This window comes from Erpetoichthys calabaricus, chromosome 5 (assembly GCF_900747795.2).
Source record: "Erpetoichthys calabaricus chromosome 5, fErpCal1.3, whole genome shotgun sequence".
Classification (NCBI taxonomy): domain Eukaryota; kingdom Metazoa; phylum Chordata; class Cladistia; order Polypteriformes; family Polypteridae; genus Erpetoichthys; species Erpetoichthys calabaricus.
Window position 1 is genome coordinate 168783283 of NC_041398.2, and position 23415 is coordinate 168806697.

The following is a 23415-nucleotide window of genomic DNA, read 5'->3' on the forward strand; positions in this document are numbered from 1 at the left end:
GTAAACAAAAGAGGGGGTGCCGAGGCGGCGTGCTAGTGAGGCTAAGGAAGCAGCCACACAAACCACCGCTTCCAAGCATTTTCTCCTCAAATGTGAGGTCGCTGGCAAACAAACTGGACGAGTGGCAGCTGCAGATTGCAACGGAAAAGATCATCAGGGACTGCTGCATATTGCTGATCACGGAGACGTGGCTTAATCCACTCATACCGGACACGGCAATCGAGATAGCAGGCCACACAGCACACAGGCAAGACAGGACAGAGCAATCCGGTAAGAAGAGAGGAGGGGGGCTGTGCATTTATGTGAACAATAGCTGGTGCACAAATTCCACCATAGTCACCAGACACTGCTCTCCAGACGTGGAGTTTATGACAATTAAATGCAGACCCATATACCTCCCCCGTGAATTCAATGCTATACTGCTAACTGCTGTGTACATAGCACCAGATGCTAATGCTAACTCGGCTCTGGGGCTTTTGCATGACACCATCAGCAGTAAACAGAGCAAGTATCCTGAGGCTGTTCACATCATTTCTGGGGACTTTAATCATGCAGATCTGAAAGCAGTTCTCCCTCAATTCCATCAACACATAAAGTGTGCAACCAGGGGAGTAAAAACACTGGACAAGTTGTACACAAACATCAGACAGGCCTATAGGGCTAAACCCCTAGCACACCTTGGCCAGTCTGATCATACATCTCTGCTTCTAATCCCTGCATATACTCCCCTCAGGAAACAAGCTCCCATTATGACCAGGACTGTTACCATATGGCCGAGGAGGCCTCCCAACAGTTGCAGGACTGCTTCCAGAGAACCGATTGGGAGGTTTTCTATCACCAAGACTTGGAGTACCACACTACGACAGTCCTGGATTACATCAGGTTCTGCACGGACAACGTCACCAGGGACAGACGCATAAGGATTTATCCTAACAGGAAGCCCTGGATGACGAGGGATGTCCAGAGTCTGCTGAAAGCTAGGAATACTGCTTTCAGGTCTGGGGATGGGGCTCTTTACAGTGTAGCCAGAGCGAACCTGAAGAGAGGCATCCGAGAGGCCAAGGCAGCATACAGAAGGAGGATAGAAGGTCATCTGAGGAGTAACAACACCAGGCAGGTGTGGCAGGGTGTCCAGCACATCACCGGCTACAAATCCAGCAATTCATTGGCCGCTGAGGGAGACGCTTCTCTGGCAGAGGAGCTGAACATCTTCTTTGCCCGCTTTGAGGCGACACCAACAGCAGCTCCATCACAACAGCAATATACTCACAGTGGAAGAGTGTGAGGTGAGGCGGGTGATGAGGAAAGTGAACCCGAGGAAGGCTGCAGGACCCGACGGTGTGGCTGGACGGGTGCTGAAAGACTGTGCAGATCAACTGGCCGGAATCTTCACCAGGATTTTCAACCAGTCCCTGTCCCAGGCCACTGTCCCATCCTGCCTCAAGTCCTCAATCATTGTTCCGCTGCCGAAAAAATCCAACACAAACAGTCTGAATGATTTCTGCCCAGTGGCACTCACATCTGTCATCATGAAGTGCTTTGTGAAACTGGTGCGGAGTCATATCATTGCCTGCCTGCCAGCAGACCTGGACCCATTTCAATTTGCTTACAAAGCAAAGAGATCCACGGAGGATGCTGTGGCCACAGCCCTTCATGCTGCCCTGACCCACCTGGAGCAGTAGGGGAGTTACGCCAGACTGCTCTCTGTAGACTTCAGCTCGGCGTTTAACACCATCCTCCCACAACGACTGGTGTCCAAACTGGCAGATCTGGGACCTTCATCACTCACCTGCAGTTGGATACTGGACTTCCTGTCGGGTCGCTCCCAGAGGGTCAGGCTGGGTCTCCACACATCCACTGCTCTCAGCCTCAATACTGGGACGCCGCAGGGTTGTGTGCTCAGCCCGCTCCTCTACACCCTCTACACATATGACTGTGTCCCCACTCACCATAGCAACAAGATTGTAAAGTTTGCGGATGACACGACGGTGGTCGGACTCATCTCGGGCAAGGAGGGTGAGCTAGCATACAGGGACGAGGTGGAGCGACTGTCAGAGTGGTGTACAGTCAATAACCTGCTCCTCAACAACAAAAAAACAAAGGAGCTTGTTATTGACTTTAGGAAAAACAAAACTGACATCCAGCCACTCATCATTGGTGGGGCATGTGTGGAGAGGGTCCCGGTGTTCAGGTTTCTGGGTATGGAGCTGGAGGATGACCTGACCTGGAGTGCCAACACCAAGGAGCTGCTAAAGAAGGCGCAGCAGAGACTGTATTTTCTGAGAATTCTCAGAAAGAACCACCTCCCAAAAAATCTGCTCCTTGCTTTTTATCATTGTTCCATTGAGAGTGTGCTCACGTACGGACTGTGTGTGTGGTACGGCAGCTGCACTTCCTCAGAAAAGAAAGCGCTACACAGGGTCGTCAGGATAGCGGAGAGAACAATTGGTTGTACCCTCCCCACTCTGGAACAAATCTACACATCCCGAAGCCGCAAAAAAGCAATAGACATTTTACAGGACTCATCACATCCCGGTCATTGTCTCTTCCAGCTTTTGCCATCGGGCAAGAGATACAGAGCTATGAAAACTAGGACAAACCGCCTTAAAAACAGCTTTTATCCGAAAGCAATCATGGCCCTGAACCAATGTGCAATATAGACCGTAAGTCAACAAGTGCAATTTGTATATTTATTACTATTCGGTTTGTTATTATATTCAGTCTTTTTGTCTTTTTGTCATTTTAACTCTTATTCCTCACACTGAGTCGATTGCACCTTCAATTTCGTTGTTCCTTTGTAAAAGTGACAATGACAATACAGATCTATCTATCTATCTATCTATCTAACATGGGGTCAAAAATCCATCATGCTGCTCACATCTGTGGACACACACAAATGATGAAAAATACACTTTCCTGTAAAACTGTGTTTTTAATGGCCATCAACTTAAGCTAAGTCAACAGGAAAAGTAGGAATTGATCTATCGCAGAAATCTATCTCATGGACAAATGTATATAGCATGTTCCAAGAATAAGCAGTTCCAGTGACATAGTAATACTATTACTTATTTTTGACTGATCCCTTTATCCAAGGTGACTTACAACATTTGAGATACAATTGGATAGAATATGTTTATTTCTTCAGTTGGAGCACAGGCAGGTCAAGTGACTTACTCATGTTAACAAAATATCAGTAACAGAATTTGAACCCACATCCTCAGGGTTTGAAGCCCTATGTTTAAAGCCTTAGCCACTACATCACACTACCTGCCAGTAATATTATCCCTTGGTTTAAAAAAAAAAAAAAACATGAAAAGTGCTCTGCTACACCCGATTAATTGACTACATTTTAACTGAGGCCCATTGTCTTAAATGAAAATGCCCAGGCAAAGTTAAGTAATTGAACTAATTATAGAATATAAACAAAATAAATGCATACTCTCAGAAAAGATTAATTTTATTAAAAAGACAGAAACTTCAGTTTCATAACAGCACAGAATTTTGTATTTCTTGTATCTAGAAAATGTAAACAAATTGGGGTGTTGATTAGGTAATCATGAATTCTATAAAGAAGGATTCAATATATCATGCGTGCTTTGAATAAGTGGAGTTCTTACATTTCTTGCCTTTGACAAATCTGGACTTTTACTTACTGATATGGTTTAAGAATGGTAAAGTGGCTACTTTTATGGTTTGGAATATTAAAATGATTACAAAATGGGAGTTTCATTTGCCCTTTGCAGTAAAAATAGGTTCTCAGTGTTCTCAGAAAGTGTTGTCATTTTAATACTGTGTGCTATTAATAAATTAATACAGTCCTATTAAATAAAAAGTACATGAAATTAGCTAACTTTTTTTTAACAAAAAAAAACGAAAACTAAAAGATTTCTTCCAATTTTTTTTTTTATTTTTTTTTTGGGTAAACCAGTATTACTAAAATATTTTTCCTTTAACTGTAGGTTCAAAAGATATTTTGTTTTCCCAAGAAAAAATTGACTCCCAGTAACCTAGAACATAAAAAACGTAGTTTAAAACTGTAATAAATAAATTAAGTGCAATCTGTTGTATAGCCTGACTGCTTCCAGTGTAAAAGATTCCTACTACCACCTCTAAGCACACTGGAATGAGACAGTGGATAAACACATCATGGAGAGAGTGTGGCAGCATTAGTCATAATAGCCTCTTATTTTGCCATCATGCTCTTTTCTGCCAATGTCTTCAGTATGTCTATGAAGCTTGCCGCCCTGATAAGTTTACTGAGGCGTGTGGAATCCCCAAGGCTGTTACTACATCACAGCAGAACAATACATTGACCACTATGCAGTAGCAGAATATTTCTATCAGATTGTCACACATTATTAGATATGAGTCTGCTTGGAAAGAAGAGGCTTCTCTGGCCCTTTTGTGTAGCATGTCTACGTTCTTCATCCAATTTAACCATCAGTTCAGATATACCAGCAAGTATTTACAAATCTGCACCACCTCCACCCCTATGCTGGCCTACCTTGGGGTTTTAGTAAAAACTAATATTAATTGAAATATGAATTGAAACTGGAGCATTATTGGGCCATACAATTGTATAGAAATTGTCTCTCAGGTCCTTATTTCACTCAGATCTTGAGCTGATAGAGTAGAACATTTTACATTTTCTTTGTGTATAGTGATGTTCTTTAATGAATTTATATTGTTTATTTGCTGACTCACTGATATACTCACAATTAAAATATTTTTTGCAATTTTTGTAATGGTCCACTTAATTTGAAGTTTGAATATTTTGAAGTTTCAGGTTAGTGGTCATAGCATTAAATTTTACATTTAGCACATTTGTACTGATAAAAAAAAATTATATTTAATAAAAATGATATTAAAGCATATATTCTTTTCTTCCTAAAATGCACACATTTTAGCACATGTTTTTATCTTGGAAAATGGTTGACTTTTGACTGTTTTTATTTAGATGAACTTTTGTTTTTTGTAGATATTCATTTAATGAGTCAGAATCTGTAAAGACAAGGAGAAATGATCAACAGTCTTCAGATTCATCGACTGATCCCAGCCCAGCTCCCCAAAACTACAGTGATGACTTCAGTTACACAGAGCGATCATTGTCAACATATGATTCCATTCCCTTTAGCACCACCCTTAGTGAGTCTGCACCTACAGGTATGAATGAGACAGATCTGCAAAGTAAGTTTTTTTTATTTATTTTTTTTCCTCCCCCTTTCTTAGTATTTCATCAAAACATACATAATACTGTATCGCAGTAACAAATAAATGTTCAACTTTAAATGTGACATAAATAACCTGAGGAAAACATTGGCTTAATTGTGAACAGATAGCTCTTGATTACAGTATGTTCCTTGTTTTTTAGAATACAGTTACTGCAGTGGAGAATGTTCACTTGTGTGTTTTTTATAAAATTTGATGGTATTCACTTATGGCAAGTACTTGCTTCATTTGGGTCTTACCTGTGTCGGTATGAAGCAGAGTTAATTGCACTTAGTGGTCAGTATTTGTATTAAACATTTTTTACACCATTGCTCTAAAATTATTTAGTCAATATCAGTCACTTGTGATTCAGTTGTGCAGTTGTTCAGGTCTTTCAAAAGATGACGGAGTAAATCAGGTATTTTCTTTACCTTTTGAGAAGTTACTGTACTACTGGAGTTGGCAGTGAGCATCTATGACCCTTTTGATAACTTTTCCAAGTGCTGGATTTAAGACAGTGTTTTAGTACATAGATAATCCATACAAATATGTAAATGTAGCATATTCTCCATCCTTTAAGGAATACTCCATTCACATTTTTTGTCTGTCCCACTGAGTTTGTAGCAGTAGTTTAACTTTTCATCTTTTCATGAAGAATTCAGAGAAAAAAATGACACATCAGAAGCCAATATAGCCAATATGTATAATGTTGTACAATGATAAACAATGTAAAGTGTTCATGGGAAAAAAAAACTCCTATTACACATGTCATATAAACCACACGTCAGTTATCCAGTCATAGCATAAAACATGCAAAATTCATATAGTGTTCTTAAATAGTTCCTTCTGGAGTTATCAGTGCACATCAGAAACGGGAAACCAAAAGCCTGATGTGAATGATTTCTGAATTGAAGACAGGACTCTTGAACAATGAATGACAGGGAAGGAAAGTCTTCAATTGCATTATTTGTTAGAGAGCATTACTCTGATATTCTAAAGTAGTTAATCAGGAATTGCAGGTTTCTTTCAGAAATGATACACATTTCTTTGTTGAAAACTAGAAGTAAAATCAAAAACCAAAAGGTAATTTTCTTCTGAACACTAAAATCTGTGTGTCTAACTAGAGAGCTCAACCATAATCATTGTCTGGTTAGAACTGCAGAAAGTCATTAATCAAAATCTTATTAATTACTGTAACTAGAGCCAAAACACTAATACAAAAACTGACTCAATATGAAAGAGCAAGCAAGGCTCAAAACTAGAATACTGAATAAGAATTTTTTTTAATAGCATTTGTTCACCATCTGAATTCATAGGTGGAACTGAAGATAAACTATCAGAAGACAAAACCTTGAAAATGCACTGTACTTGTTCACTCACCAGCCATTTTATTATGTACACCTGTTCAGCTGCTTGTTAGCGTAAATATCTAATCAGCCAATCATATGGCAGCAACTCATTGCATTTAGGCATGTGGACATTGTCAAGACAACCTGCTTAAGTTCAAACCGAGCATCAGAATGGAGAGGAAAGGTGGTCTAAGTGACTTTGAACATGGTGTGGTTGTTGGTGCCAAGCAGGCTGGTCTGAGTATTTCTGAACCCGCTGGTCTACTAGGATTTTCATGCACAAACATCTCTAGGGTTTGTAGAGAATGGTCTGAAACAGGGAAAATATCCAATGAGCAGCAGTTCTTTGGGTGAAAATGTCTTGTTGATGCCAGACGTTGGAGGCAAATGGCCAGACTGGTTTGAGCTGATTGAAAGGCAACATTAGCTCAAATAACCATCCATTACAACCAAGGTATGCAGAACACGTCAAACCTTGAAGCAGATGGGTTACAGAAGCAGGGGACCACACTGGGTGCCACTCCTGTCAGCTAAGTGCAGACAACTGAGGCTACATTGCGCACAGGCTCACCAAAATTGGACAAAGAGTAAAAAAAAAACGTTTCCAGGTCTGATGAGTCTCGATTTCTGCTGCAACATTTGGATGGTAGGGTCAGAATTTTGGTGTCAACAACATGAAAGCGTGGATCCGTTCTGCCTTGTTTCAACAGTTCAGGCTGTTGCTAGAGGTATAATGGTGTGGGGGTTATTTTCTTGGCACACTTTGGGCCCCTTAGTACCAATTGGGCATTGTTTAAATGCCACAGCCTAAGTATTGTTGCTGACCATGTCCATCCTTTTATGACCACAGTGTAACCATCTTATGATGACAGAAAACTAAAACTTTTAAATATGTGTGGAGAGCTAGTGTATATAGAAAATGTGTACAAAAATACAGAATGGATTGCATCCCTTATTGATTCAATATGGTATGCACCATTTTATGTTCCAGTGTGGAAAGATCCCGTCTTATAAGTAACACTCTGCTTTTGTACGTGGATGAAGAATATCAAGAAACAACATAGGAATCAATGAAGTACTGTTGACCCGCTACTCCTATTAATAAACTTGAATTCATTCAGCACTGCCTCATTAACAACGTATAAAGCACGGTCAAACTAACTGGATTAAATTAATGCATTTAGGGACTGTGTTAAAAAATTTAATTGCAGAAATTTTTAACACATTAATTGCGTTTAATCAATATCCGAGTTTAATAGAGTAACTGTCCTAAGCAAACTGATTATTTATTCTTCTGTCACTACTTGATAGTTTGTAAACAAGTAATGTTTCCTAGGATAGTTTATAAACAAGTAATGTTTCCTAGTTATGACTTAAAACCTATTAGTTGGGCAGATTATATTATTTTGCATCCAGCTCTGAGAAAATTTTCAACTATTGTCACACTTTCAACAAATCAATGCAAATAGGTAATGAAATTTCTGTCTCCTCTCCAACACATATTTGACCATCAAAGCTTTAAATAAATTTGCTTACAGATGTAATTCATAGTGTCACTAATAGAGAGCTACATACAGTAGAAAATAATTGGAAGAAAATAAGAGAATGAAAAACAATTGAACAGGTAAAAATAATTTTGAAAGTGCTGCGGAGCTGGTAACTTTTACATCAGTACTGTGTAACATGAACCGCCTCAAATAAATGCTAAAAGGGTTATAATTCACAGTCATACCTGTCAAACTTATTCAGGCTCTTTTGACTGGCAAAAAGGCCACAAATAATAAAATAGCAGCTGTTTAAACAGTGGTGTGTGGAAGGGCATGTATTAGACCTTGAAGTAGAAGGGCTACATCATGAGAAACCTACACTGAGTTCCACCCCTGTCAGTTAAGAGCAAGAAAACTAGGACATAGTTAGCATATGACCAGACATGCAGATAGTAATGTGCAGATTCATTAAATGAATTCATGAAATAAGTTCATAAATGACTTAAATCTTTTGATCATTCCTGTTTCAGCAGTATAGGTAGGTAATGTGGTAGAATGTCTGATTACCACATGATGGACCTTTTAATACACGATTGCATTCAAAAGGCACTAATTTAGTATTGAGGCATTGTGGTTGACCATGTTGTATCCCTTAATTACCATGGTCTACCACTTTTAAAATGTATTCTTCCAAAAAATAATGCATAATGTCACATATTATGCACAATTTCAAGCTGATTCCACATAAATGAAAGTAACTGTACTGCATTGGCCTGGACCGCCCCCAGATCTCAGTGAAATAGAACACCAGTGCTATTAAATGTGCATTGACCAAATGTTTAAAGCACTCTCTTGAATTCATGTCTCCAAGAATTATTGGTTTTCTGGAGGTAAAATTGGTCATATCAAGTGTGAGAGATGTACTTAATAAAGTGACTACTGAGTGTAATTAATATAAGCAATCAAGACATAAAAGCACTGTGGAATTTGTAGTATTGTTTGTATTTCTCTAACTTTGTGATAACTGTAGATGATACAATCCCCTGATAATAGCATGTGTGTTATCCTTTAAACCACCTAGAAGCAGAGAAAATAAGAGGTTGATGTTACAACCCTCAGATCTAAATGGGAAGATTACAGTACACCCCCAAAATTCGGGGGTTACGTTCCTAGAGCACCCGCGAATTGTGAAAAACCGTAAATTTTGGACGTGGTTAAAAAAAATGCCTATTTTTATAGTTTAAACCCTAAATATGCCCCCAAAACACTTTAATTTCAAACTCCGCTTAATACACTACCTAAAAAAAAAGAACGTAAGGGTAAATCTGTATACTGTACTGCTGTGTCTCCCGCAGTGCTAGAATGTAAAAATAGCGATGTTACCGCTATATGTACTATAATTCATGCCAGCGCATTTTCATTGCCAGAAGCCTTAGAAGGTGCAGAGCGTTTTAGCGCCATCTTGGGGCTTTAACCCTTAAACTGCCACATACTTGGGGGTTAATGCATCCCTGGACACCAAATACTCTTTTGCTGCACTTTAAGTAAATGTCACAATTCACAAAGAAAAAGTGAAATTTTAATGGAACACTTTTTTTTTTCATGCAAAGAGCATCACAATTACTGCAACACTGATCATTTTACACATGCTAATGAACTGTAAAAACTATTTAAAAAAACTACTGGAACAATATGTACAAGGTGCAACTGACGCCATGAATGAAATTCAGTAAATCACCAAGCCAAGTGCACTTGAACTGGCTGCACTCAAGCACACAGAGGTAAGCGCTGATGCTTGCAGACTAGTCTAGTGCAGCGGCTCAATCCTAGGGACAGTGAAGCTGCAGTGATGCAGGGTGTCATGCTTGGGTCACAGAATTGCACAGAAACACAGGAGATTGTAGAGACAGGAACTTTATTCAAACACTTCAAACAAACATGTCTCTTTCTTTCATAAGTAAAACGAGCTCAGTATGCAGTTAGTTCTCGAATAAAGAATAGACAAACATCATAGGGGAGCACAACGGGAGCGGGACCCCCAACAGGAGCAGAGGATGTGTCTGTGGGAGGAGAGAAAAACAAAGCAAACAGCCAAAAGGACAGGTGCTTTTCAGGCTTTTAAGTATGCGTAGCGTCGTGCAAGAAGCGTATCACGTGACAGAGCAGCCACAAGTAAGGCCAGCAAGTAAGGGAGCGATGTGAAAGTAGTCTTATCAGCATTTTTTAAGAGGGTTTTTTTGAGGAGCGTCCATGTCCATGCGTTCAGCCCCCCTGCTCACAAGGGGCTGACAGTGGTCATGAGTTGGCTGCTTAACGAATGTACGGCACTGACTGATCAGCTCCTGCGTGCTCGCAAATGGCACTGGGAAACGACTATAGCCGGTTGTGGCGGTTTACGGGTTAAGAGGAACAAAACAGAAAACACAAGAACACTCAGCTGGAGATGCATCACAGTCAATCAGCAGCAAGGAGAAATGAATAACGCTGTAGCGGTTCGGTGCCGCTAAGATTCACACCGTCGAGAAGATGGTGATTAATTATTTTTCAGGTGGAGATACCAGAGACGCACTCAGCCTTGCCCCGGCCTGCACACACTCACAAACAGGGACAAGAACAAAGCAAACCGGTAATCAAACAGCAAATAAAGAATGTAATGAAAACAAATGAAATAAATGAAAACAACGATAACATCCCTGTTCCCCTTACAGCGATTACACATTAAATACAACAAAGCACAAACAAAACACACACAGTAAATCATGAAAAATGTTCATGAAAAACGGCAACGGATGAAATGTAATGATGAAAATAGATAGGTCAGTGATCCGCATGTTGAATGGGAATGTAAAGATAGTCCTACCGCTAGTTCCTGAAATGGTCAAGACGGGTGGACGGGTTCAGGAGCGCTCCTTTCTTTGCAGGATGGCCATGAATCCACTTATAGTCCTCATGTACACACGCAGACGGCAGACAATCCAGATGCCAACTAAGAAACGATCTAGTACAAAATGAATAAGTACAGGTAACCCAACAGAAGGCAGACAGACAGGAACTTGAAACACAAATTACTAAAACTTTTTTTTTGCTTTTGGTCACCGTCCCCCTTTTAAAAAGCCGCGCTAACATCCATTGACCCCAATAGCCCCAGAACCCTCAGCAGAAGACCAATCAGAGCCACTACAGGTCTACTGTATTTCTGTATTGCACATATTCAATTCCAGTAAATTCATTCTGAGAGAAAATAATTCCAAATAAAGAATAAATTATTTAACAAAAAAAACAGCATTGAGTCTTCTCCTGTAACATTTTACAAAGTTGGAGAATACAGAGCAAGTCCATCTCAACTAAAATATAGAAGTCCTCTTTCTATACCCTGTTTCTTCTCAGACTCTCCGCATCATAGATTTGAAGGTCATCCAATTCCAATTTTAATAAGCAGCCATATGCTCCTCAAATGGTTAGGGGCTGGGTGAAAAGTAATTAATGATAAAGAAAGTATATAACCCTTTCAGCTAGGCCTCTACAACTTTTTAGTCCAGAATATTACCCAGAAGGTGCATCTGTTACCCTCTCCAAAAGATATCCAAGATACTCTTTTTTTATGTTCTTAATCTCAGGGCCTGGGTGTAGGAGCAGAGTGTTAGAGGTGGGGTAGAGTGTTGTTTTACTCAGATGTAATCATTTCACCTCTTGAATTTGTTGAACTCAATTAAAAAATTGATCATGGATTATTAAAAGTGTCAGTCATTGCTTTTTAATTTAATTATAATTTTATCTGGATTATCCTTATTCATATTACTATGTATCGCTTGTGATGTTTATAACAATTTTTAAAATTTTGGAGGTTTCAGATATCAAGCCTATAATTAACAGAATGCTAGGCTGCATGTCTGCATATGTCTTAATCTTATTTATATTTTAAAAGTCATGTTTATATTAAGTACTCTATATTGCTGCCTCTGCAGCAACCTTTACATTGGAGCAAGTTCTGACCAATGTTGTCTGTAGTCTGCTATGCAGTGTTGTTCATTCCCAGGATTACATCACTTTCATCAGACAGTTTCAGGTTATTTGAGCTCCCATTTCTCCTTGAAAGTAAATTTAAGTGAAATGAATGGTAATTTAATTAAAATTAACATTAATTTGGATTTTATGTAATGTACCAAATTGTTGAAGTGGAATGAAAATAAAATTCCTTCAGTGTATAAAAAAAAATTGAAAAGTTGTGAGTGCATATGTATTCATCCCCTTTGCTATGAAGCACCTAACTTCAGAAGTCACACGAAGTCTGTATAAATAGACCTGTTCTAAAAGGCCCCTGGCTCTACAACACCACTAAGTAAGGAACTTTAAGATAAAGGAGCACACCAAACAGGTCAGAGACAAAGTTGTTGAGAAATATAGTTCAGGGTTGGGTTATAAAAAAAATATATATATATATATATATATATATATATAATAATCATCCAAACTTTGAATATCTCAAAGATCACCATTAAATTCATTATAATAAAATAGAAAGAATATGGCACCACTGCAAATCTGAAAAGAGAAGGCCGCCCACCAAGCAACAAAGACCCCAAGGATAACACTGAAGGAGCTGCAAAAATCCATAGTTGAGATGACAATGTCTGTCTGTAGGACCCCTTTAAGCTGTACACTCCACAGAGCAAGCCTTTATGGAAGAGTGGCTAGAAAAAGCCATTGCTTAAAGTAAAAAAAAAAAAAAAAAAAAAGACATGACCCCGAGAACACCATTCACTCACTGAGGCATGGTGGTGGCAGCTTCATGCTTTGGGTATGTTTTTCATTGGCGGGGACAGGAAAACTGGTTAGGAGGTGTGGCATTCCTACAATATTATGACATAGTGAGGCTGGTGTGTTATGAGTCACAAAGTATGCAAGTCCCAAAACTACTTCCAAAAAGGCCCACGGGGTGATTTACCATCAAACCCCAGCTAGATAAAAGGACAAACACAGGATCTTTATAAAATAAAATGCTCAATTACAGTTTGAAGTTCTGAAGAGCATGAGAAGTATAAATAAGTTGCCAGCAACAAAAGGCAATCCAAGGGAAAAAAAACTCCCAATACAGAATCTAAGGTGTATTTATATTTAAAAAAAAAAAAAAAAGGTTCAAAATGTCCAAAAAAAATATCACATGCACAGAAAAATGACAACTTGCCAAACACTCCTAAGCATATTTGAAATGAACCACCAGGAACTGTGGGAGACCCTCTGGATTTATAGGGCAGAGGGCAGTTCCTTACAGTGATCAACAGGTGGCCATGCCTCTTGGTGGGACCACCCACAAAACACATGCAACAAATACATAAAATTTAAAGGATACTGCAAATCATAAACAAAACAAAAAGTAACACAAATAAAAAAATATACAACAAAGACACAAAATGAGCATTTGAACCCCAGACTAGAGTGAAACCTGGCTGAGATGTAACATGTGTGATTCACAGTTTTGCTACTGTCCATGATGAATTGTTGATAATTTTACTTGAAGTAAGATATAATGCAGTATACATTTATAGTTGAATTAGGATAAATTTGTAAAGCTGTGTAATCATTTCATACTTTTATGTCTTCTCAGAGATTTAAGTAGAATGAATGAATATTAATGCTTTTTAGTTTTTAAAATCTTTTCATATTTTTACTGTAATTTTATATTTTATTTTACATGTTTGTAAATTTATCAAACACGTCTATTAACAAAGAATCTGAGGTTATTCTTAATTTAATAAATAAAGTGAGTGTCAAAACAATTAATTCCAAAGTCTCCTTAGTAACTTACATAATCCTTTAGTTAGGTCTAGAAACTGTTAAATATATTTGATATTTATGATTTTAGTTACTTATATTTTATAATATTTGTTATAATATTATAGTTACATTTTAAAATACTTAGATATCTTTCTGCACATGTTCTGGGAATGTCTTATAGTTATGGGTATAATGTCTCAAAATATCTTACATCTCTTATTTCCAATAAAATTAATTTATCCCTAACAATTTTCCTTCTACTGGACTTTCCTGCTGTCAGTTCAATTAAGTTCAGCGTACATTTAATATCATGACAACTTAACAACGTATTTTAAGAAACTTTTTTTCTCCTTTCAAACAGAAGCTATTCTTTTTATACATAATTGCTGCAAAGTTGGGTGTAGTCTCTTGCTGAAAATCCTTTCGTCTGGTATTGTTTAATTTCTGACAAGCCACTTTTTTAAACTTATATTGTTAGAAGTATCTGTAGCACAGCTCAATCTTGCATTCAGCTCTTGTATTTCCATTTCGCAGTCCACATTGCGATTTGTCCACAGCAGCATGGAGAGGAGCTGTGATCCAGTGTCCATGTAGTAGCATTGGTGGTTTTTGGTTAGTGTTTTTTTTCCCCTTCTTTTCTCATTCTTCCCTTGCTTCCCCATGATATCATTGTGCTTTCCTTGTCTTGGCAGTCTCTTTTCATACATGGATGGGGTGGGTAGTAACTAGGGCGGAATGGTAGATGTACTGAGGTTTGGCTGTTATACTATTGAAATATGTATTTTACTGTAATGTGTTGTATTTCTGTTTGTTCATGATTTTCAATTAACTAACAAACATTTGGTAACAAAAGTCTATGGTGTATTTATATAGTATGGTGAATCCCTAGTTATCTTTTCTCATTTTTTTTTTCTGTAGATGTGCTATTGGAAGAAGAAAGAGCAGTACGGAAACCAATAACTTATGAGGAGTTAAGGAGTAAAAACAGAGAAAATTATGAAGTGACAATGACTCAGAAGACTGAAACAATGGTTAAGCCCCCACAAGAAAAAGTTCTCCAAAAAAAAGACGGTAGGGTGCTAATTGGATGTCAAGGCATATTGTGGATTGTGTTTTAATTCTGATTAGTCATTTTTCTTTGCATTCATGAGCACAATAAAAAAATTGGAATGGTTCCATCACGTTTCAGTACAAAATTGAAAAGAAATATACATTTTGAAAATTACACAGTCTTTTTATGCATACTACATTCTTCTAAATGCATTTAACGTAAACAAATTAGTCAGTCTAATATGTTGGATATATATGTAAAGACACCAGCAATGAATATTCATTGACTTGCATAACTTCTCTAGTTTTTGTCACTTGTTAAGTTTTTCCAATACTACCATGCTGCCCTAAACTTCAGAATACAAATCCAAAAAGTTAACTTTGAAATTCATGTTGCAATCCAATACCTTAAACTTAACTAATACTTCTTTTCGCAGTTTCTTTATAATTTGGTTCTTTATTATTACCGAAAAACTTAGAAATTACTACTTTGAATGTTACCTAAGCCTCTCGTTGCAGGATGTTCATCACACCATCAAGATTCTGCAGCACAAATCAGTATTGTAATATCAGGTCAGGCAAAAATTCCCTTTCAATTTAGTCTTGGACAAACCCAGAAACTTTTGGCAGAAATACTTAAAACAGGCTCCATCTTTTGATACGGCTGTGTCCGACTGCTTCATTAAACCAAACTTCTTATGAATTGGTGGTTGCAGCACTTTATCTAAATCTGCAGTGTTAGGTCTGATAATGTTTTTGATGACAAGCTCTAGCTTATTGTTCTAGTTGTAATTTCTTGACACTGGAAATGGGAATTTTGTATAACTTGACTGCTGCTATGACACATCGTGTTCACTTCCAGATATATTCTGAACTTATTATTGAATAAAATAACTTTTACTTAAAACATTTAAATTTAATACTAAAAAATATTAATTTCAAACAAATTGTCATTAAAATGAAACATTGAACTTTAATTATAGTCTGAAAACCATAAATAAAATAAAAAAACTATAACTATATTTTGTGAAAAAATGTTACATGATAGACAAAAATTTTTCATTTTTGAATTCAGCATCTAAAAATACAATAAAACTTAATAATCAAAACTAATTTTCAGTGCATTACATGTGTTACAGTTAGATGATCTGATGCTACATTAGCAGCACATAAAGTGTGAATTTCTTATATTCTCAAAAGTAGTGATGAGCAGAATTTGCTTAACCGTGAGTTCAGCAAAATCATGAAAATGTTTCAGAACTTCACCAATCTCCAAGAAATGCTTTGAAGGCAATGGGGATGGAAGAACTGAACTAGGTTTGCATGTATTATAGTGGTTCTCTGGTCTTTTAAGAAGAAGAAAAACAAAATTAACAGTAACAAAAGAACAGACTTGCATAAAATGTGTGTGTATATGTGTATATAATATATATACAGTGGGTACGGAAAGTATTCAGACCCCCTTCAATTTTTCATTTTGTCATATTGCAGCCATTTGCTAAAATCATTTAAATTAATTTTTTCCCTCATTAATGTACACGCAGCACCCCCATATTGACAGACAAAAAAAAGAATTTTTGAACTTGTTGCAGATTTATTAAAAAAGAAAAACGGAAATATCACATGGTCCTAAGTATTCAGACCCTTTGCTCAGTATTTAGTAGAAGCACCCTTTTGAGCTAATACAGCCATGAGTCTTCTTGGGAAAGATGCAACAAGTTTTTCACACCTGGATTTGGGGATCCACTGCCATTCCTCCTTGCAGATCCTCTCCAGTTCTGTCAGGTTGGATGGTAAACGTTGGTGGACAGCCATTTTTAGGTCTCTCCAGAGATGCTCAATTGGGTTTAAGTCAGGGCTCTGGCTGGGCCAATCAAGAACAGTCACAGAGTTGTTGTGAAGCCACTCCTTCGTTATTTTAGCTGTGTGCTTAGGGTCATTGTCTTGTTGGAAGGTAAACCTTCGGCCCAGTCTGAGGTCCTTAGCACTCTGGAGAAGGTTTTTGTCCAGGATATCCCTGTACTTGGCCACATTCATCTTTCCCTCAATTGCAACCAGTCGTCCTGTCCCTGCAGCTGAAAAACACCCCAACAGCATGATGCTGCCACCGCCATGCTTCACTGTGGGGACTGTATTAGACAAGTGATGAGCAGTGCCTGGTTGTCTCCACACGTACCTCAGTGCAAGACACATGACAGCCCGCATGGAGTTTGCTAAAAGACACCTGAAGGACTCTGAGATGGTGAGAAATAAGATTCTCTGGTTTGATGAGACCAAGATAGAACTTTTTGGCCTTAATTCTAAGCGGTATGTGTGGAGATATATCCATCCATCCATCCATTATCCAACCCGCTGAATCCGAACACAGGGTCACGGGGGGTCTGCTGGAGCCAATCCCAGCCAACACAGGGCACAAGGCAGGAACCAATCCCGGGCAGGGTGCCAACCCACCGCAGGACACACACAAACACACCCACACACCAAGCACACACCAGGGCCAATTTAGAATCGCCAATCCACCTACCCTGCATGTCTTTGGACTGTGGGAGGTAACCGGAGCGCCCGGAGGAAACCCACGCAGACACGGGAAGAACATGCAAACTCCACGCAGGGAGGACCCGGGAAGTGAACCTAGGTCCTCAGGTCTCCCAACTGCGAGGCAGCAGCGCTACCCACTGCGCCACCGTGCCGCCCAATAATTCATTACATTTATATAGCGCTTTTCTCAGTACTCAAAGCGCTATCCACACAGGGAGGAACCAGGAAGCGAACCCACAATCTTCCACAGTCTCCTTACTGCAAAGCAGCAGCACTACCACTGCGCCAAAAATGGATGGATGGATATACAAGTATTATTTATTTATTTATAAAGCACTTTAAAAACAACCTCAAGGCTGACCAAAGTGCTGTACAAAGAAAAACAACACATAAACACATAAGAGCTGAAGACATTCTTAATAGAAAGTATAAAAAGTATACAAATACCTGGCTGTGGTTTATAGATCTACCATGACAGTGAAGGAACTCTCCTTTTTTTGTCACATCTTCTGAATATATTGCTGTTAAAATGGTTTCCTCCACTCCTGTACTGCTGTTAGTTTATCGCCCTCCCAAATCTGCGGTGAACTTTCTGTCTGAATTTAATGAACTTCTCACGGTAATCTCATCTCTTTGCCCTCCTTTAATTTTACTTGGTGATTTTAATATTCATGTTGATATCAACTGCTCTCTTACAGCTGAATTTATCTTAACTTTGGATTGTTTTGACTTGACACAGCATGTGGATTTCCCTACTCAAACTCAGGGTCATATTCTTGACTTGCTTTGTTCAAATGGCTGGAATAATGTCTCTGTCTCAGGTTCACTCTCTGGTATTTCTGATCATAAGATTATTGAATGTAACTTTAGCATTATTACCACTACTTCTGTCAAGAAAAAGTCTATCTCCTATCGCAAGATTAGGTCTGTTAATTCTGATTTGTTTGCTGCTTCCCATCTGTCTTTGTCTTTCTGAATTGTATAGTCTTCCCCCTTCTGAAAAGATGGTTTCCCTTTAGAACAGCTGTGTTTCCCAACTGTTAGATAAGGCAGGTTCCAGCCTCCCGCTCCTGTCCCTGGTACACTGATGAGCTCAGAGCTATGAAAGCCACTAGCCGACGTCTTGAACGGCTTTATAAGAAAACAGGACTCGGTTCATTCACAGCTTTACATTGAGCACATACTTAAATATAGGGATGCACTTAACACTTCTCGCTCCAACTATTATTCCTCTCTCATAAATGGTGCTAAGACTAGGCCTAGAACTGTTTTTAGAACTGTTAATAAATTCCTCCAACCCCCTCCTCTAGCATGCCCCAGTACAGCTGAACAGTGTCAGGCTTTCTTCCATTTATTTAATACCAAAATTGATCAAATCTATCACAGTTTCCCCTCCATACCACAGTCACTCACTCATTTTGATCTGCCATCTCCATCATCAAGACTCTCTTGTTTCTCACCTGTTGACTCTCTTGCCATCTCTGAACTTATTAATAAGTCTAATGCCTCCCCTTGTCTGGTAGATCCTGCCCCCACTTCTCTGCTTAAGAAATGCTCATCCATAACTAGTTTTCCTATTTGCCTCATTGGTAAATGCATGTTTCATTTCAGGTTCTGTCCCTACTGTCCTCAAAACTGCTGCAGTTACCCCAATCCTTAAAAACCTGACCTGGATCATTCCTTTCTCTCCAGTTGCAGGCCTATCTCTAATCTCCCTTTTTTGGCTAAGGTGATGGAACGCGTGGTTGCTACACAACTCCATGCTTTTCTTCTAGATAATACACTCTGGGCCTTCTCAGTTTGGCTTTCGTACACAGCACAGCACTGAGACAGCTCTTCTCCGTGTAGTCAGTGATCTTGTCCGGGCTGCAGCTTGCAGTTCACTTAATATTCTGCTCCTTCTTGACTTAAGTGCAGCAGTTGACACTGTTAACCATGAAATGCTCCTGTCACGTCTCTCTGCTGTAGGCATCTCTGGCTTAGCCCTTCAATGGCTCACATCATATCTTTCTAATAGGCAACAGTTTGTCACACACGGCTGATATAAATCCTCCACCTCACCTGTGTCGCATGGTGTCCCTCAGGGTTCAGTCCTTGGGCCATTACTTTTTCTGCTTTATATTCTTCCTTTGGGTCAGATTATTCGCAGACATGGCCTTAACTTCCACTGTTATGCAGACGATATACAGTTATATCTTAGTTCACACTTCCCTACAGATTCACCTCCCAGCCCACTCACGGAATGCATCACTGATCTTAAGCTATGGATGGAAAATAACTTTCTCAAACATAATGCCAATAAAACGGAAGTGTTACTGGTAGGGCCAAAATCCCAACTTTCTAAGGCATCCAGTTTCTCTATTTCTGTTGATGGTACACTTGTCAAACTTGCTCCTGTTGTCAGAAATCTTGGTGTTTTGTTTGATACATCACTTAACTTTGAGTTACACATTAGGTCTCTTTTCAAAATTTCATTCTGTCATCTCAGTAACATTGCCTGCCTCCGTCCATTTCTATCCTTGTCTGATGCTCAAACTCTGATTCATTGTTTCATAATGTCTCGTATTGATTACTATAATTCCCTCTTCATTGGCCTCCCTGCAAAATCTATACAGAAGCTATAGTATATTCAGAACTCCGCAGCTAGAGTCCTCACCCACACAAAGCGTTTTGCTCACATCTCCCCTGTTCTCTCCCAGCTTCACTGGTTACCGGTTCCATCAAGGATTAAATTCAAGATTCTGCTTCTCACCTTCAAAGCCCTACATAACCTTGCCCCCTCTACCTCACTCAGCTACTAGCTCCTCACATTCCTTGTCGTTCTCTCAGGTCCTCGAGCAGTAATCTCCTTACTGTCCCACACACCAGACTCTCCACCTTGGGAGGCAGGTCCTTCAGTGCTATAGCACCTCAACTCTGGAACTCTCTTCCTTAGTCTCTCCAAGATTGCTCCTGTTTCTGCACTTTTAAATCTCAACTGAAAACTTTCCTCCTCCTACAAACTTTTTTGTCATCTGTGTAATATTTTATTTTTTTTACACTCTTGTAGTTAATTACAATTACATTGCATCTAACAATAAATTATGTAATCATAAAATAAGTGCTTAAATCATGAAGTAAATACACACTGAATCACAAAAATAATGTACAATCAACACAAAGGAATTTAAAACACTTCAATGGCGTAGCTTAAACTTAAACATTGACTTTTAACAAAATACTACTTGAGGTTGTGGGGTGGGTGAGCGAAGCGAATAGGAGGCACAGCCCCCTAGTGTGTGTGTGTGTGTGTGTGTGTGTGTGTGTGTGTGTGTGTGTGTGTGTGTGTGTGTGTGTATATACAGTGGGTACGGAAAGTATTCAGACCCCCTTCAATTTTTCACTCTTTGTCATATTGCAGCCATTTGCTAAAATCATTTAAATTAATTTTTTCCCTCATTAATGTACACACAGCACCCCATATTGACAGACAAAAAAAAGAATTTTTGAAATTGTTGCAGATTTATTAAAAAAGAAAAACTGAAATATCACATGGTCCTAAGTATTCAGACCCTTTGCTCAGTATTTAGTAGAAGCACCCTTTTGAGCTAATACAGCCATGAGTCTTCTTGGGAAAGATGCCACAAGTTTTTCACACCTGGATTTGGGGATCCTCTGCCATTCCTCCTTGCAGATCCTCTCCAGTTCTGTCAGGTTGGATGGTAAACGTTGGTGGACAGCCATTTTTAGGTCTCTCCAGAGATGCTCAATTGGGTTTAAGTCAGGGCTCTGGCTGGGCCATTCAAGAACAGTCACAGAGTTGTTGTGAAGCCACTCCTTCGTTATTTTAGCTTCGGCCCAGTCTGAGGTCCTTAGCACTCTGGAGAAGGTTTTTGTCCAGGATATCCCTGTACTTGGCCGCATTCATCTTTCCCTCGATTGCAACCAGTCGTCCTGTCCCTGCAGCTGAAAAACACCCCCACAGCATGATGCTGCCACCGCCATGCTTCACTGTGGGGACTGTATTGGACAAGTGATGAGCAGTGCCTGGTTGTCTCCACACATACCGCTTAGAATTAAGGCCAAAAAGTTCTATCTTGGTCTCATCAGACCAGAGAATCTTATTTCTCACCATCTCAGAGTCCTTCAGGTGTCTTTTAGCAAACTCCATGCGGGCTGTCATGTGTCTTGCACTGAGGTACGTGTGGAGACAACCAGGCAATTTCAAAAATTCTTTTTTTTTTGTCTGTCAATATGGGGTGCTGTGTGTACATTAATGAGGGAAAAAATTAATTTAAATGATTTTAGCAAATGGCTGCAATATGACAAAGAGTGAAAAATTGAAGGGGGTCTGAATACTTTCCGTACCCACTGTGTATATATATATATATATATATGTATGTATGTGTGTGTGTGTGTGTGTATATATGGGGTATAGAAAAGAATCACCCCCTTTGAAATAGTCCCATTTTTGGTTTACAGCCTTAAATGAAAACACACAGTAGATGGGTGTACCTGGGTCTCACTGGTTTCTGCCAGTTCTGAGCTGATGGCACTGCTGGACATCTTCCGATTTCGAAGGGTAATAAGCTTGATGTGTCTTTCATCCGCTGCACTAAGTTTCCTTGACCGACTACTGCGTCTACGATCCTCAGTGTTGCCCGTTTCTTTGTGCTTCTTCAAAAGAGCTTGAACAGCACAACTTGAAACCCCAGTCTGCTTTGAAATCTTTGTCTGGGAGAGACCTTGCTGATGCAGTATAACTACCTTGTGTCTTGTTGTGCTCAATCTTGCCATGACATGAAACTGTCTTCCACAACCTCACCTTGGTAGCAGAGTTTGGCTGTTCCTCACCCAGTTTTAAGCCTCCTACACAGCTGTTTCTGTTTCATTTAATGACCGTGTTTCAACCTACGTGTGACATTGATGATCATTAGCACCTGTTTGGTATAATTGGTTGATCATACACCTGACTATAATCCTACAAAATCCCTGACTTTGTGCAAGTGTACCTATAAGAATTGATGCTGGTTTGAAGGCAAAAGGTAGTAACACCAAATATTGATTCGATTTAGATTTTTCTTTTGTTCACTCACTTTGCATTTTGTAAATTGATAACAATAAACAATCATTATTTATATTTCTGAAAGCATTCTTTGTTTACAGCATTTTTTCACACCTGCCTAAAACTTTTGCACACTACTGTGTATATATAATATATATATATATGTTTATGTATGTGTGTATATATATATATATATATATATATATATATATATATATATATATATATATATATATATATATATATGTTTATGTATATATATATATATGTTTATGTATATGTTTATGTATATATACAGTCCTGATCAAAAGTTTAAGACCACTTGAAAAATGGCAAAAAATCATATTTTGCATGGTTGGATCTTAACAAGGTTCCAAGTAGAGCTTCAACATGCAACAAGAAGAAATGGGAGTGAGACAAAACATTTGTTGAGCATGCAATTTAATGAAAACAATGATTAAACTGAAACAGGCTGTTTTACAGCTGATCAAAATTTTAGGACCACATGCCTTTAAAAGGCCAAATCTGTGCAAAGATGTGGATTCATTGTCATTTTCTGTCAGGTAGTCACACGTTCTGATGGCAAAGGCAAAAAACTCTCCCTTTTTGAACGTGGTTGGGTTGTTGAACTGCATAAGCAGGGTTTCTCACAGCACGCCATCGCTGCTGAGGTGGGACGCAGTAAGACAGTCATTTGGAATTTCTTAAATGACCCTGAGGGTTATGGAACAAAAAAGTCAAGTGGAAGACCCAAAAAAATTTCACCAGCACTGAGCCGGAGGATCCAATTGGCTGTCCGTCAAGACACTGGACGATCCTCGACCCAAATTAAGGCTATTACTGGTGCTGACTGCAGCCCCATAACCATCAGACGGCATCTGAGACTGAAGGGCTTCAAAAACAAAAAACGTCTTCAAAGACCTCGTCTCCTTGAACGCCACAGAACTGCTCGTTTGCACTTTGC

The 23415-nt window shown here is 38.9% G+C and overlaps 1 protein-coding gene across 2 annotated transcripts in view; it reads left to right on the top strand.

Moving 5' to 3' along the window:
- Positions 1-23415, top strand: part of LOC114652041 (OCIA domain-containing protein 1-like) — a 78734-nt gene that overhangs the window by 47353 nt on the left and 7966 nt on the right. The window contains exons 6-7 of one of the 2 annotated variants that reach the window (XM_028802205.2): positions 4979-5187; positions 14738-14890. In XM_028802205.2, coding sequence (XP_028658038.1) covers positions 4979-5187; positions 14738-14890 — 362 coding nt within the window. The remainder of the gene's footprint in view (positions 1-4978; positions 5188-14737; positions 14891-23415) is intronic. The other variant, XM_028802207.2, reaches the window with a different exon arrangement.